The 17,750-nt window shown below is 34.5% G+C and overlaps 1 protein-coding gene across 11 annotated transcripts in view; it reads right to left on the bottom strand.

The window, feature by feature from the left end:
- The window catches only part of THOC2 (THO complex 2), a 130,505-nt gene that overhangs the window by 9,107 nt on the left and 103,648 nt on the right, over positions 1-17,750 (bottom strand). For 4 of the 11 annotated variants that reach the window (XM_023202305.1, XM_023202307.1, XM_023202304.1 and 1 more), the window contains exons 24-38: positions 17,166-17,307; positions 16,553-16,710; positions 15,189-15,317; positions 14,710-14,841; positions 14,439-14,623; positions 13,763-13,941; positions 13,416-13,518; positions 11,536-11,966; positions 11,287-11,345; positions 9,751-9,786; positions 4,383-4,520; positions 3,977-4,046; positions 3,737-3,894; positions 1,767-1,843; positions 1,240-1,285 (exon numbers count right to left, since the gene is read on the bottom strand). In XM_023202305.1, coding sequence (XP_023058073.1) covers positions 1,258-1,285; positions 1,767-1,843; positions 3,737-3,894; positions 3,977-4,046; positions 4,383-4,520; positions 9,751-9,786; positions 11,287-11,345; positions 11,536-11,966; positions 13,416-13,518; positions 13,763-13,941; positions 14,439-14,623; positions 14,710-14,841; positions 15,189-15,317; positions 16,553-16,710; positions 17,166-17,307 — 2,025 coding nt within the window. In that variant the 3' untranslated portion in view covers positions 1,240-1,257. Of the gene's footprint in view, positions 1-1,239; positions 1,286-1,702; positions 1,844-3,736; positions 3,895-3,976; positions 4,047-4,382; positions 4,521-9,750; positions 9,868-10,568; positions 11,346-11,535; positions 11,967-13,415; positions 13,519-13,762; positions 13,942-14,438; positions 14,624-14,709; positions 14,842-15,188; positions 15,318-16,552; positions 16,711-17,165; positions 17,308-17,750 lie in introns of those variants that run through there. The other 7 variants (XM_023202298.1, XM_023202297.1, XM_023202302.1 and 4 more) reach the window with 4 other exon arrangements.

The raw sequence follows: 17,750 nt of genomic DNA, 5'->3' as shown, positions 1-17,750 counted from the left end.
TAGACAAGCAAGTATACTTAACATAATAAGAAATGATGGCTAACATGGAAGCAAGAGTCAGCCGGGCATGGTGGCTCACACCTGTAATCCCAGCACTTTGGAAGGCTGAGGCAGGTGGATCACAAGGTCAAGAGTTCAAGACCAGCCTGGCTAACATGGTTAAACCCCATATCTACTGAAAATATAAAAATTAGCTGGGCGCGGTGGCAGGTGCCTCTAATCCCAGCTATTCAGGAGGCTGAGACAGGAGAATCGCTTGAACCTGGGCGGCAGAGGTTGCAGTGAGCTGAGATGGCACCACTGCACTCCAGCCTGGGAGACAGAGTGAGACTCCGTCTCAATAAATAAATAAATAAATAAATAAATAAATAAATAAATGCAGAATCAACAGCCTCAAAATACAGCTGTCTGGAACCATTACATTCAGGGGCAAATTGTCCTACGTACTTCAATAATACCAAGGCATCACCAAACAGTAACTATTCAGATTATCTTAAGTGCTCAAAAAAGGCAATATTAGGGTCTGAACACTGTATCTACTGTGAAGGAAACACAATTTACTTAAGATGGGTAAAATACTTTTTAAATCTCACATAAATCATAAGTGCATTACCTAAAAAAAAAAAAAAAAAAGTTACACATTGTAGATTCCAGAACTAAAAACACAGACCATATTTTCTGTTGCAAAACATGGGCAGTGATAAAAAAAAAAAAAAAGAAAAAAGAAAAAAAAAGGCACAAAAATTTAAAAATCTTTGGATAACACATCAGCATGAGAAAGCAAAAGGAACAGAAAACACTAAAGGATAGAGAGACCGAGGTTTGAGTGTTGGCTCTGTTGACTAACATCTTTATAACCCTCTTCAATTAACCTCTCAGAGTCTGTTTCTTCACCTGTAAAATGCAGATACCACCACCATTTACAAGGCTATAAGGACTTTAAAAACATAATTAATTATCCAGAGAAGATGAGAATAAGTGGTGAAGATAAAGCCAGATGTTCTTAAATATATCTTGGTGCTTAAAAAAATTGTGTGGCTAATCAGCAAGCTTAAAATGAAAACAGCTTAAAAATAACTCTGAATCTTGTTTTGCATCTATACTCAAAGACTTGGTCATTATATGTAGGTGAAAAAATCAAGTAGTTGTAGCTTGTAAAATGCATCTAGTTTTTCAACACTGTCAGACCTCATTTTATGTTTCTATCATTAAATGAAAAGGTGGTGAGAGAACACTCACCTTGATGGAAAGTCTTCATTATCTGTGCTTGTCCGAGGACTTATGAGTAGATGACAAATTAAGGGAAAACAACTTTTGGGAATGGCGGAAAGAAGAACATCTCCCCTTTTAGTACAGCACCTCAGCTTGCAGGCCTATATGGGCTCTGACCAGCCTGGTAGCCTCAAACTCTACCAGCTCTGCTTGTCTGCCTCATCATTTTGCCCTTCTATTCCCAATGTCCCTGGCCCTAGGCACTCTCTGTTCCCTTTCTTCCTCTCTGTGATAATATAACCCGAAGGACTATAAATCCCTTATTAGTGGCATAAAACATCTCAGTCACCACAGAAGTATTTTTAAATATCAAGAACATCAAGTATCCCACTTCCAGATTTCACACATTTTGAGAGAGTTAACTGGAAAGACCATTTCAAAACTAATAAGCCCTTAAGCATTTAAACCACATACTAAAAGAGTACAATTGTAAACATGACCAATATCAAAGCTTTCCATTACACTGACTGAAAACATCAAAATGAAAAGGATATTGTTTCTTCTCTTCCTTTCCTCCTGAACTGTCCCGTTTCTCTTTCTTTTCTATCTTTTCTTTATCATGCCTGGACTCCTATAAGAAATGGTAGAATTAGTTGGGGAAGGGAAAACCAAATATAAAAGCCAGCTCAAAACCCCTTTTCATCACCCACAAGCTATAATTTGTCTTCAAAAACTTACTTAATATGACACCAAAAGCATAAGCAACAAAAGGAAAAAAATAGATACATTGAACTTCACCAAAAGTAAAAATATTCATGCATCAAAGAACACTATCAAGAAAGTGAAAAGACAACCTATAGAACTGGAGAAAAAATTTGCAAATCACATATCTCATAAGGATCTAGTATCCAAAATATATAAAGAACTCTTAGAGCTGAGCAACAAAAACACAAACCCTCTAAATAAAAAATGGTCAAGGTATCTGAACAGATTTCTTGAAACATAAACAAATGGCCAATGAGCACATGAAAATATGTTCAACATCATTAGTTATTAAGAAAATGCAAATCAAAACCACAATGAGACACCACTTCGCACTTACTGGAATGGCTATAATAAAAAAACAAAAACAGAAAATAACCAGTGTTGACAAAGATGCAGAGAAATCTGCACCCTCATACTTTGTTGGTAGAAATGTAAACTGCACAGCCACTGTCTAAAAGAGTTGGGTGGTTCCTCAAAAGTTAAACATAGAATTACCATATAACCCAGAAATTCCATTCTTGGGCATATACCCAAAATAATTAAAAACAGGTGTTTGAACAAATACTTATAGCCCCACACAAATGTTCACAGCAACACTACTGACAATAGCCAAAACGTGGAAACAACTCAAAAGTCCATCAACTGACAAATGGATAAATAAATGTGGTATATTCATATAATGAAATATTACTTGGCTATAAAAAGAAATGAAGTAAATGACACATGCTACAACATGGAAGAACTTCAAAAAAACATTATGCTAAGTGAAAGACATCAGACACAAAAGGCCACAATATTGTACTATTTCATTTATATAAAATATTCAGAATGAGTGAATCCATAAAGAAAACAGATTTATGGTCCCCAGGGGCTGAGGAGAAGGGGAAAATGGGAGTGACTGTTTAAATGGGTATAGAGTTTTCTCTTGGAGGCGGTAAAAATGTTTTGGAACTAGGTAGAGATGATTACACAATACTGTAAATATACTAAATGTCACTTAAATGTATACCTTTAAAATGATTAATTTTATGTTATTTGAATTTTACCTCAATTAAAAAACACCTAAAAGAACAGCCTATCTTTTAAAGCATAGAATTAAAATGTTCCTTGTATAATTTTCTAAAGCTGTTTTTATGAACTATGAATAAAAGGCATGTATTTTCAATATATATAACAATGTTTTATAAACAATTTATACTTTAGTAATGGTTTGCTTATTACTTTATGGCAGATGCATGAGATTCATTTTAAATGTCAACCATTAATATGTAAGAGAATGTATCTTATACTCAATTTTTAAATCAAATACAAGTTTCAAACAAATGAGTTTATTAGGAGAAAACGTTACAAAAATGTTTCAAATCACAATCAAGACTTTTTGACGCTATGATGGTCAGAGAGAATACACGTGACCGTATTTTAATCTCAGGAATAAAGAGAAACTAAAAGCAAAGAGTTGGTGGAGAAAAAAGAAAATGCAAAGAACAGCTGAAACTCAATCAACAGAAGTAGGTGGGAATGGACTGGAGAGGGGAAAGGAATCTCAGAGGTATACTAACTCTACCCTCCTAGTAATCTGGGACTGAACTGACTCAAATTCCCCAAACACATAACCTGCCCTCCCTCAATACCTCTTCTTCCCACCCCTAAATAATGAACAAAAGACTGTATGACTAGGAAAAAAATTCAATATTTGCTAAATTTTCAGAGTTGATTTTTTTAAGATAAAGCATATTATTCCTTTATTTTCCTGATTTACCTTTTTGCCACCGGAGGAGATTTTATCCATCTTCTCAGATTTAAATGAATCACTGCCTTTTTCTTTGCCTGAAGATTTTGACTTATTTTTTTCCTTGTCTTTCTCATTTGGATAAGGAGATTCACAAGGACTTTCACTTTTATGTTTTGAAACCCCCACTAAAATTACAAAAGAAAATCATGAAAGCCTTTTCCAATTCACTTCGATGATACCTTCAAAGATATGAATAAGTCTACCTACTTGTTCCATTCTCCTCTTTACGTCGCTTGGTTAAGTCCGGTGGCACTTCACGGTCGTTGTTTGAGTGATCCTAGAACCAAGAATTGTGAACTACATTGACCAAGGGCTTTTGTTTTAAAGTATTACTTTTATATGAGAAGGGCACAGCTAACTAGCAATGGAGAATATTTGCAGTAGTTTCACACACTTGATAAAAATGGCATGAAAGACAAGCAGAGCTGATAGAGATTATTAGGCTGAAGATCCTTATTAACGTAGAAGATGCAAACACTTCGGGGTAAAAATATCAATAAAATCATGAAAAAACAGACAACTATGGAACAAACTAGTATTTTTTAAAAGGCAACATACACACTGGTGTACATGACAATGAGCTTTCCAAACTAGTTTTAAAAAAATTACAAACCCTTTTCCGCTCTTTCCTGTCCTTTTCATCTTTTTTCTCTCTTTCTCTGGATCTTTCCCTTGACTTGTCCAAATCTTTCTTGTCCATTTCTCTCTCCTTACTCTTGGACAGTGGTGGAGGAGTATGATTAATGTAGAGCTGTTAAATCAAGGCAATATTACTAAAGATTATTAGTTTTCCAGTATTGGCATCATTTGTTTGTTTATTAAATGAAACACAATTGGGAATTATACCCAAAGTCAAAACTGGTCAGCTATCTGGATTACAAGAGGTAAAATAAAAGGGCATGGCACAAATTATACAAAGCCTTCAATTCTTGGCCTTATAAAAATTACCATTTAAACTCCATCAGTTCATTTGTGCCTCAACTGAGACTCATTAGTAAATTCACAAGCTAGAGTACTCCTTATAGCTCTATTGTAAAGACCTATAACCACCATTACAAGAGTCCATCTATGAACAATAGTGACTGGACTTTCTCTATTGTCAAAAAAAAAAAAAAAAAGAAAAGCACCTCTACACAATCATGAAAATTTTAAATAGTCTTACCATCCACTCACAGGAAGTCAATAATGGCAATGGGCAAAAGCAGAAATATAAAACCTAGCCATGATTTTGCTAATAATTCTTTTCTGCCTCAGTGTGAACCATGCAAAGATTATCCCAAATTATTTTTACAAATGTAAAGGCTGCGTGTTCTGTACTTCTGAAAGCACTCCAATTTCTATCAAAATAATCACAATTAACTGTGAAATTTGTCTTCCTGGTTCTAAATACCTCAGAAAGCCATCTAGTCAGCTGAGGATGATTAAACAATTCAAAAGCCTAAAAAAAAAATGAACCAATATTCTCCTCTGCCTATTCTTTCTCTGCCGAAAGGACTATACGCAATAAAACAGCCAATCATCAAGGGTATTCTAACTAAATAATTAAGAGATAATCCTTCTTAGGTGAGTTGTAAATATGGAAATATGCTGTAACATAAAATATTTAGGAAGTAGTCAGGAAATAATCAGATATCTAACCTTATGGCATTTATATCTGTGCTACAAGCCTATGTTTAATTTAAGACATTAAAAGTATTATGCAGCGGAAGACTGAATATAACTCATTACACAACTACACAATGCTAGATATACCTTAGGAACAAATAGAATAGTGAGTCAAAAGTCAAATATTTTTACATGAAGCAATCCTTTGGTATTCAAAGGAATACATGAAAAATGAAGACCATCAGTTTGATAATTAAACACTTATTTTTTTAACACCACCAAACATTTTCAATTCAGTTGGCTCAGAAATACTGCCATAGCAATGCAGAAGTAGATTCTTTAAAATTTCAATGTTTAAAAGTTGATAAACTGAAATAAACAAAATGCTTATTAATAAAGAGCAAGAGAATGATAGTCATAAAAGCACTTATCTAAAAGATACTCTTGCTGGTTAGAATGCCTTAAATGACACCAAGATTTTTCTAATCATGAGGTTTATACATATCTTAACATTATTTATGAAAATGATTAAGACAAAGGAAATATGACTGCAATACTCAAAGAAGACTTCTCTAAGTATTAACTTTTTCCCAATAAAAGCAAAAAAAAAAGTTTCTAATCACAAATCCATCCATACACACACACACACACACAACCCTTGTTAATAATGAAGTTTTGAACTGTGCTTACTTTCTTTCTGTACTGCAAGGAATTGAGAAATTTTTCTAGAACTTCTGGCATTAATATTCAAATACTTCATTCCTGACATAAAAAGTCACATAGCTCAACTGATACATAATCAGAAATTCTTAGTTCGGAATGTACCCAATTCAATTCCTTCTTTAGAATAGTTCTGATCACAATACTCTTTTTGCATAAAAACAGAGTTTCTCATTGCCTAATGAATTAAATGCATACTCCTTAGTTTAGACATTCCAAACTCTCCACCATCTTTTCACAATTATATCCTGCTATAGTAACCCAATGCACTCTATGCTGTGGCTATCACCGCTCCCTAACATCTGTCCTTTCCAGCAGTTCTCATTACTAGAACGGTTGTTCAGTTTTATCTTAACTTCTTAAAACTCTACTTAGCCTTCAAAGATGGCTCAAAGTCATCAGTATTCAACCATTTCTCAACTCTGCAACTCACTTTCCATTATTTCATGTTTACCTTTTTTACGACAAGTGTTCCCTATTAACTTCATGTCATACCTTTTTGTCCATAACAGTTTCCAGTATGGTAGGAGAGCTAAGGCGCCTTTCTACTTTTACATACTTCCTAGTACCCTGTACACAGTGAGTACTCATAAGTTTGACAAATAAAATTAAGGATTCATTAAATGGATTTGTATGTAGCACGGCTGGGTTTTGTTCTTGATTGGCTTTTATTCTTGACATTGGGATCATTAAGGTCCAAAAAAGAATTTGACTGATTTTCAAAATCTGTTTCAGAAAACACTGCTCCATTGACTTTATTAAAGCTTCACTATATTACATAAAGATGGCCTCACTTTTAGGCTTGGGTTTGGCTGTAAATTCTCATTTTAAGATGGTGAACAAATTAAAAGCTAAATTCTGTCTTGAGGTGGTTACTGATGCCCTCCTAAATTACAGAAGGGCTGCTTAGTGGAACTTGCTTTTTTTTTTTTTTTTTTTTTTTTAAACACTTTCTTCATCAAAAGTAGCTGCTAGAATTGCTACATCAAAACACAATTGATCAAAACTAGAAATACACTATTTGAAAATTAGGGGTAAAGGGTAAACTGACAGAAGAGATTTGGATAGTAAGCTAGATTTTTCTTCTTTTAGCTAATCTCATTTGAAAAGCTAAAATCCAAGTATTGCTTTTAACACAAATTAGAAAGTAAAAATAGCAAATAAATAATAAAGAGAATCCCACAGACAAAGCATAACTAAAAAGTCAAACTAAAGCGGGGAGAGAATTTTATAGGTACAAGTGACAAGATAATATGAAAATAGATGCATATCTTCCAAACCCTCTAGAAAGTAAAAGCTACCTGAGAAACAGGCTAAAGATAATCAACTTTGGAGATCACTCAAAGTCCAATGAATTTGTTTTTCTAAGACATTCATATACTGTTAAACTTTCTAGACACATAAAAATGCAACATCAGCTACTATGCAAACCAGTACTTTGCATGCTTTACCAAAGTGCAAAGGCTTAAGAAATCACTTCAAATATTAATTGAATACCTAAACTTACTGCCAGGCACCATGCTAAGCACTAAAGATCTGAAAAGTAGTAGAAGTTACATAATTTTTAGAAGCATATGTATATGCCATTTTCAAATTTTTCTGGTTGCATGTGGAAAAAAACTATTAAATTTTAAAGGCCCGCAAAACACCATTTTTAAAAGGGGGGGATGTGGGAGATTGAGCTGAATCACTGTAATTTTTAAAAACCAAGGCAAACACACTAAAGGAGCTAGAAAAACCCTTTCAACTATTGTTGAAATGGGTGGTGCTAGGAATCAAGGAACTTTAATTTTAGTTCATGTTTTGATACTAACAAATTGTATGTAACTGGGAAAGCTAAAGAACTTTTAGTCTCTCATTTGTCAAAAAGACACTATCCACCTGCCCTGTCTACCTCACAACACTGTTAAGAGCATGAAATGAGACAGTATATATTTTCAAATGGCCTTTTCACAAATGTGAGGAACCATCATCGGTTAGAAAATTCAGTTAATTTTAAAAGCAGGTTACAAACTGCTTCAAAGTATGTTTCAGTAAACAAATATTCAGAAGGTAACACTGTTAGCCCATTAATTTAAAATAGCCCATACAAGCCACTGATGGTTAAGACTGACATAAACAATTTGAAACTGGTTATAAAAACCTACTATATTGCAGTATGTATTTAAGTTAGCCAACAAAAACTTTACATTAAATGAAAGTTCTGTAGATATCAAAATTGAAATGGAATATAAATTAAGTTTTCTAAAACTAACCTAAATAGGAACATCATTTTAAATAATAATTCCATGTAATAAAAAATAGCAGTATATAATTCCAACCTGATATCAACATTTTTGTAACTCCTACTAGGTATGGAGAACTCTGTTAGTATTGTGACGTTATGGCTAATATCAAAAAAACAAAAATACGTTGGACGTTTAGAATTTTCAAAAATAATGTCATTAAGTTGATGTTGTGTCTAACGTGTTATTTTGACTTGTTCTTCAATTGCATATTACAGAATAATCCCAATATCTACTTCAAATAAAACATTCATTCAAATCAGAAAAATAAATAAATAAATAAATGGACGTCCTCCCGGTATAGCTGAGACTTTTGATTAATACAGTATATTCTAAAAAACAATGCTACAACTTTAGGACACAGGTACACTGGCTAATATAAACTTAAAAATTAGTGCTTATTTCCCCAGTATCCACAGACATTTCATTATAAATCTATACATCTAAAAGCAGTTAGTAATGTCAACTGGCTCTGTTTCAAAATTTCATTTGGTCCACCAGTAAAGAAATCAAGCTTAGCTGATTTCTATTTTAATCATGGTAAGCAATATTTATGCTGAAAAACAGGCTTTATTCTGCTAAGCAGATTCATTTGCTTGTAGCTTGTAAGAGGAAGCAAAGTAGAAAATCAAAGAAGGATACACGTTTTATAACAAAGACAAAACAACATGAACAATGGACAATTCAAGTATACTGAAATAAACTCTGTAATAAGATACACAAACTGCACACTATTTTTAGTAGAAGAATACTCAAGAAAGTAGAATAATAGGTAAGAATTAATACTAACATGTAAACGCAACCACCGAGTATTCCCCTCCAGGGGAATGATTCTTTCACATTAACTATATCTCCTGATATTGTGCTACAACTACCAAAAAGGTACCTCAGCAGAGGATATATAAAGAATTTTTATAGATTGAGATGAGTTCCATTTTTAAAACAGATATGTGAATGCATCAAATTTATTTTTTGGTATTTTGGGTTGTCTAAACAGTCAGACAGCCTGGCAGATTTATTTTGAAAAATTAAATAAACCCAAAACAATCCAATAACCTCTTCCCTGAATGTTAAACTTATTTCCAGATTTTGAAGCATAAAAGGAGGATGTATAACACAGCAAGCAAGGAGAAATGATAGAAATGTTGCTACATTACACACATTTTATAACAATCTCATTAAAAGGGACCATTGTCATCTGTTGTTTCAGTTTTAACATTTAATATGTTTGAAGGTTATTCAATGTAAGCAGAGTACTTTATCCCACTGATTTCAGCTTACTGAATGTGCTAGATGTGAGGACATCTACTAAATAAAATAAGTAAATTACATTTGGTTTACTTAGGCATGATGAGTTTAAAAGACTCAAACCTTTGCTGAAGATTCCTTGAGTTCGATGAGACTGTCCTGTAGAAAATGAATGGAGATGACAGGTGAGCTGGCATAGTTCTCAGAACCCAGAGGAACTTTGGGAAGTATGGCTGTAACCTGGAAATAAACCAGCTACTTCTTGTGAGGATAAATTTCATGATGTCATCATCAATATGAATATCAACAATAAAAAAAAATGTAATGGAATTGTAATGTTAAAAACTAAATTAAATGTACTCAATGTTAAGAAATAAAAATCTTTCTCTGCTCAGAATTTAAAAATAAATGTCAATGCCACATTTTTCGTATCTCTCTACTTAAGCTATATGTAACTTAAGAGGTTTAAGAAAGCAAAACTTTTTTCTCCACAAAAAGTTTAAAATACTGGAGGTCACTGTGGAAGAACAACATTGCCTTATATTTTTCATAGTTTTTCTTTAATTGGGAGGATTCACATTTTACTTTACTTGTAACTCTAATATAAATATACATATTTTAAAATCCTAGCTGGAAAATTCAGTGGCATTGTATTAACAAGAAAACAAAATATATAAGAGTAATCACTTCTTTTTTTTTTTTTTTTTTTTTTTTTTGCAAAATGCCTATCATGGTGAATCTCAAACCTCCCGCACACAAAGAAATCATTTTAAAAAAAAAAGAAAGAAAAAGAAATCAACTACGATATTCCACCACAGTGCTCTTGATGAAGAATTAATAACTTACAGTTTTTTAAAAGTTCAACGTACTGCAAATTCAAAGATTCCATGAAATTAGATGACTTTAGAATTAAAATTAAATATGGAGCAAGGAATGGCTACCCTGAGTCTTCAAGAAGGCTACACCCACGATTTTGTGCTGCAGTTGAATGCCTGGGGTTTCTCTTTGCTGGGTGGTAGGATTGGATGCCACATCTGCTTTTATCGTAACGCAAGGTTCAACTTGTTGGGAACCCATTGGGTATAAACAAACCTCCAAGGGAAGATAAACAGAAGCTGCATGCTCACTGAATATACACAACTACAGGAGAACTGATCACCAAGGAGACTTTAAAATGGAACTCCTTTCAAGACTCCTTCTTAGAAGGCACACATCGGTATGATGCTCATCAAGAAGCTTGAATTCAGAGGTAACTTGTTTATCCTGTATCATCCAGGAAGTCTTCAGTGCTATATATTCTTCAATATGCTGAAAAATAGGCTTCATTCTGCTGAAAAGATTCGTTTGCTTGTAGCTACCATTGCACTCCAAAAAAGACTGCTTAAAGCAGTTGAGGCACTTCTGGGTAAAATTTCTCTTGCACTTTGAAACACTACAAAATTAGTGCTAAGTCCTTGAAGTTTTAACATTTTTATAATAAAAATACTCAATAGGAAAAAAAATCAGTCCACCAATATAGAAAAATTCATTTTCTAATGCAATATAAAAGCTCCAGTGGCTCCAGTGAATGCTTGGCATAAGACTTGAAGGAAGTCAGGACACTGGTATTCCAAACAGGTGAGCCTAACATGGACGCTGCCTTCCTCAGGCTATACTAACCTTTACTGTGGAGGAATGTGATGGAGAAGGGTGGGTATCAATTTTGCGGCGTTTTTGTTCTGTTAAGACAAAAAGAAATAGTCAGAATAAGGTATATTTCTAGTTTTCCAAACACTTAAAAAAAAAATTTGCATGGCAATCAAGTTCCCCTAGCAAAATCCCTATATAACCTGCCAAAACAAGGAGACAATAATTAACTATACATTAAAATAACAAAAGGTAAGAACATACAAAGAAAGGTAAACTTGCCCCTTTCAGGCTCTGGAATATCTGATCGGGGAACAGGTGATTTCAAGGACCCAGAAACTGGTGTTTTTTCTCCTCCTTTAACATTTTCCTTTGATTTCATTTCCTTTGCTATATCTCTTTCTCTGGATGGCTCCTTCTCTCTTTCCCTTTCTTGACTTGATTTTGATTCTGCGTTGGGGACAGTGGTCTTAAATTTCTCATCTTTAGCTTTTTCTTCCTTCTTGAATTTTTCTTTCTCTTTGTCTGACTTTGGCGTTCTTTCCTTGGTCTCTCTTGCTTTTTCATCTTTATTTGGCCGCTCTTCCTTTGGTTTTTCTTTACCATCTTTACCAAGTACCCTGGCCTCTGGAGTAGTAGCTGGAGTCTTTTCTTTTTTCTCTTTTTCTTTCTCTTTCCCTTTTTCTTTGTCATTTTCTTTAACAGCTTTGTTGCTTAAGAATAAAAACATGGGATTTTAACACAAATAATCATAAAATATATCCCTTGTCTGATATATGACAAAATATATCATAAAGGGTTTCTAACTTCAAAAATATTAGAACTAAGGGCGAGTCCTTCAAAAACTAAAGGACAACTTTAAGACAAGTAAAAAGGAAGAAGTAATGGTCGGGTGCAGTGGCTCATGCCTGTAATCCCAGCACTTTGGGAGGCTGAGGAGGGTGGATCACTTGAGGTCAGGAGTTCGAGACCAGCCTGGCCAACATGGTGAAACTCCATCTCTATTAAAAATACAAAAAACTTAGCTGGGCATGGTGGTGGGCACCTGTAATCCCAGCTACTCTGGAGGCTGAGGCAAGAGAATCACTTGAACCTGGGAGGCAGAGGTTGCAGTGAGCCAAGATCACACCACTGCACTCCAGCCTGGGTGACAAAGCAAGACTCTATCTCAAAAAAAAGGAAGTATTTCTTTATCCAGTAAATTATAAACAAATTCATGAATTGCAGATTTAAAAGAATTATTAGCCGGGTGTGGTGACCCACACCTATAATCCAGCACTTTGGGAGGTCAAGGCAGGCAGATCACGTAAGGTCAGGAGTTTGAGACCAGTCTGATCAACATGGCAAAACCCCGTCACTACTAAAAATGCACAAAAAATTAGCCAGGTGTGGTGGCACACGCTTGTAATCCCAGCTACTAGGGAAGCTGAGGCACAAGAATCGCTTCAACCCAGGAGGCAGAGGTTGCAGTGAGCCGAGATCACGCCACTGCACTCCAGCCTGGGTGATGGAAAGAGACTCTGTCTCAAAAAAATAAAAAAAAATTATTAAAATAATCTCAGGTTCTTTTTTGGCATACATTTATAACCTATGAGAATAAATGGTAAAAACCAAAAATATATCCCACAAACCAACCAAGAAAACTACTATCAGGAAATGGATTACTTAGCTGGATGGATCACTACTTAAATTAATGTAGGCTTTTCTTATGTCTGTCCTTACTCAGATTGTTCACAGCAATCACTCTATCCTAAACTATTTTTTTTAACTTCATACCTACATTCCCCTGAGTATCCCAGCAGGAGAAACAAAGTTGTTATGCAAGCATAATTCTACAAAACATAATTAGGATGTAAAGCATATCAGCAAAATAGGGTACATAAAAAATTTCAAAGTCCAACATAAATAACTTTTCACATTACTCAACCACCACTCCCCTTCTACTCATGAGGATTCATGTAAGAAATTAGAATTATGAGGGCCAGGTGCAATGGCTCATGCCTCTAATCCCAGCAGTGTGGAAAGCCAAGGCTGGCGGATCGCATGAGGCCAGAAGTTCGAGACCAGCCTGGGCAACACTGCAAGACCCCATCTCAAAAAAATACATAAAAATCATTTTTAAAAAGAATTTAGAATTATGACACATGGCACAGTGTTCCTACCTGTTAGAGCCACTATTTCCATTGCTTGAATTCCCTTTAGGTGTGGTACTAGAAGCTTTATTAACAGCTTTCACACCACACTGAGATCTCTCCCTTGATTTATCTGAAATAAAAGTAAAGTTTTATTTAACAAGCCCCTAAATGTAAATAAGCTACAATTTCACAGCAAAATGATTAGAGAATAATTAGAAAGAAACAGCAGGCTGATTACTTCTTAACGTTTATATACTCCTATCTAGGGAATAAAAAGTTATACTAAGCCAGCATTGTACTCATTCTGTGATATAAAACATTTTACTTTGTTGAAATAAAATATATTACTTATAAGTTTCTACAAATAAGCATACCAGTCTCCTCAGTACTGCTTTCATCCGATTTAGATGCACTTCCTATTGATGATGAAGAAGGCCCACCACCAGGCCCATTTTGCACACTGGCAACTGCATTCCTCGGAGGGGGGTCTTTGTGATGAAACTCATTTTCAGGTATCATGTATGACTTTCTACTTTTCAACTGCCCAGAGTAGCTGAAAGTCGCACAAAGCGTTTAAATATACAAACACAAATCAAAAAACATAAACATGAGGTTTTTAAGAATTAGCAAGTTATTCATTCTACTATGTAGTTCTAGAGAATTTAAAAAATACCAATTTTTAATAAGTTCTTGAAGGTTTGTATAGAATGCCCAACTTTCTTAAAAATTACAATTTCACTATAAACTAATCCTTAAACTAAGATGGCTTTTTTCTTTTACTCTTGAAGATTTGTTAACTATGATGATAAAATTATATTTCCTTCCAATCAAGAAATATTATATATGACTTTTGAAACTATCATCCAGTATAGACCGGAAGTTGATAATCAGAAGTGGTAACTCTCACCAGCCTGTGGGAACATGATCGCATAATCTCCCATAATCTCCTGAAGGCAGAAGATAAACTTCAACACTGTAAAACATTTTAAAGTCTTCAGAATCCTTCTGTCATCTAGTCTTGTAAATCACATTAAAATATAATTTTGTTACCCCATAGCCAATGCATATAGATCTGGCCTCTTCTCTTTTTCTTCTTGGCAGATTTTGTGTACTCTTCTTTCCAAAGCTTGACCCAGATTCAAAACTTTTGGGTACCAAGGAAGTATTTTTGTTAGCACAATCAAGATATTCCTGATGTGAGTATATTCGCCTGTTTCAAGGCAATGTACCGATGCCTACAACAAACATTTTCAGATCCATTATTATAAAAGTACAAGTATAAAGAGAAAAATTTGCCTTTGAAAAACCCAATTTTTTTTACCTTGGTTAGTTTGTAATGCCATTTATGTACAACATGTCGAAAATTTTCATAGTCTAATTGATCAGCCTTATTTCCACCATCAAAACCAGTTGCCCGTAATATGGTAAGGAATCCTGGATAGTTTCCACATTCCTAAGGAAACAATGTTTGTCACTTTTAAGGAGAAATTATGATCCACAAAATCGCAGAAACTGAAACTTAAGTAGACTAGATCAATATCCATTTAAAACCATCATGCGTATTTTGATAAGTAGTCACAAAAAGTTCAACTTATACACAGATATTAATTTGGAACGTCAGTTTGAGATAGAATAAAAATCTATACAGAACTTTTTAATAATGAATTAATTGTGCTTATAAACACGGTTTTACAACTGAATCTTAAACTCAGCTTCTCTTTTAAAACTCAACAATCTAGACATTAATGGATGTGGTCATTATATACATGGGTAAAATATAAGGGTTTTTATTAATCATACCTTTTCATATGTGGCTCTATCACTATGCCACCTGGTCACAGTCTCTAACATGCAGCACAGAAACCTTCCATATCGACTGGCTTCATTTTCAGTACAGCTTGCAACTGTGTAAATTATGTCAGAGAAAACCTACAGGAAAAAAATGTTTAAAACATATAAACAAATCAAGGTCAAAATCACTTAAAAATATTAGAAGATTCTCTTATAGCAAGTCATAATTAACAGGTAAGCTTAGTCGAAATGTATATTCCCTTTATATAATGACACTGCAGAGACCTTTGGAGATTTTGGCTTTTGTGGGGAAATAGTGAATTCATAAAACAACCACCCAAAACAAGAACTTTTATAAAGAAAGCTGATTTACAGTGACGGGGGGAAAAAAAACTATCATTATGATTACATAATAGTTTTTTTTATTACATAATAGTTTCTTAACCACTTAGCCATACATATTACTGGGTTTATGGGAAGAGTAAACAGAGGAAATGCTGATAGAAATTAAAAATAGGCAGCTGACATGCTGGAACAAACATTATGTTTTGTGGGGTTTTTTTTGTTTGTTTGTTTTTGAGACGGAGTCTCACTCTGTCACCCAGGCTGGAGTGCCGTGGTGCGATCTCGGCTCACTGCAAGCTCTGCCTCCCGGGTTCACACCATTCTCCTGCCTCAGCCTCCCAAGTAGCTGGGACAACAGGCACCCGCCACCACGCCTGGCTTTTTTTTTTTGTATTTTTTTTAGTATAGACGGGGTTTCACCATGTTAGCCAGGATGGTCTCGATCTCCCAACCTCGTGATCCACCCGCCTTGGACTCCCAAAGTACTGGGATTACAGGCATGAGCCACCGTGCCCGGCCACATTATGTTTTTAAACCACAAAATGCAGTAATAAGAAAAAAGCTAAAGGCAAAATGTGAATACGACCATACTAAAAAGCTTCCCTGCTTTTATATGTGTGTGAAGGTGTAAACTTTTGTCTTTTTTTTTTTTTTTTGAGAAGTGAAGGTTAAGAATGGAGAAGAGAGTTCTACCTATTATGATACAACATGTAAACTCAAATCGTTAATAGTTTAACCTTGAGTGACTATTACATATCAGGTGCTTTTTATGTGTAGTGATTCATTTAATCCTCACAATAATCTTATGAAACAGGTACTTATGCTTTACAGATAAGAAAACAGGCACAGAGAGGTTAAACAACTTGCCAAAGATCATACAGCTAGAAAGTAGCAGATCCAGGATTCAAGTTCAGACACTTGGTTCCTGAGTTCATGCTTTTTAACCAAACACACAATAATACCTCTATAAATTATAATGTTAGCTATCTTTGTGTGAGAATTTTTTAAAGGTTGCAGTAAAAACTTACTCGATCATAGCAAAGAAGTGTGGAAAAATTTGGAGTTTTCTGTTGATGTACCAATTCAACAAAACGAGCACAGTAAACAGCATCAATTGCTGAAAAAATACATCGAGGAAATATACACAGCTGTAGAAATTTTGTGATGGTCTCATTTTTGGTAGATTCTAAAAATAAAGGAAGAATATATTAAGTGGTAAACTTCTTCCTCAAGTGCCTCAAAGCCACTAAACATGACAACATATTACCTTTAGTGTAGAGAATACTATAAAACCACAAACTATTTACAGTTTGTAACCAAATGTCATGCCTGGTCATGATTATCATTTTTATTATGTGGACTTTTTTTCTATCTATGATTTCTCCAGAAATATGTTTTATACAGAAAAGTTGAATGACAAGCTGCCAATATGTAGTTAAAAGTTAATTAACTTCACCAGCAAACTTTATCAGTTCCTCTAGTGAACGTGAAGTTGATTCTGCATTAACAAATAACCAAAGAATGGGATAGAAAACACTGAGTTGAAATACAAACATAATACACTGTAACACCTCTAAAGTTATAATGTTTTGTTTTCTGTAATTCACCAGCATTGGGAATGTAACAATTCCAACAACTTACTTGCTAAAAGCCAGTTGTCCTTTTCCAGTTTCAATCTCTGCAGAACTCTCTGTACATGTTCCATCTGTTTCTTTTCTTCTTCAAGAAGCTTGTCCTGAAGGGCAGTACAGCGCTCCTTCTCTTTTTTCTTTTTATTTGGAGGCTACAAAGAATAAATCAGATACTTTTCTAAATATATGCGATAAAGGCTGACAGTTTATAACTACTTTAACATGAATATAGGTCCACCTGAATGTGCTTTTATCTTCATTCAACACACTCATAACACTGTCATGGCATCTTCACACACCATCAAAACAGGCTACATTTGCAACACTGATACTATCAGTCTCAGGCATGGTGTCATCTTTGACTCTTCCTTCTCCTTTATACCAAGACTGGTTTACAAGCCTTGTACACTGCCGCTACCTCCATCAGTCTATGCTCTCACAATAGACTGCCTAAAAATCCACCTAGCTGGTCTTTAGCCTAATGCTAGTCCCTTCCCCTATTAAAAGCATCTTTCATACTGCTATCATGAGTAATCTGTTTTAAGTACCATTTTTTACATTACTCCCCTGCTCAGGAATCTAAAATAGCTCTCAA

Source organism: Piliocolobus tephrosceles, chromosome 12 (genome assembly GCF_002776525.5).
Source record: "Piliocolobus tephrosceles isolate RC106 chromosome 12, ASM277652v3, whole genome shotgun sequence".
Classification (NCBI taxonomy): Eukaryota; Metazoa; Chordata; class Mammalia; order Primates; family Cercopithecidae; genus Piliocolobus; species Piliocolobus tephrosceles.
Note: the sequence above shows the minus strand (reverse complement) of the source record. Positions and strands in the feature narration are given on the sequence as shown.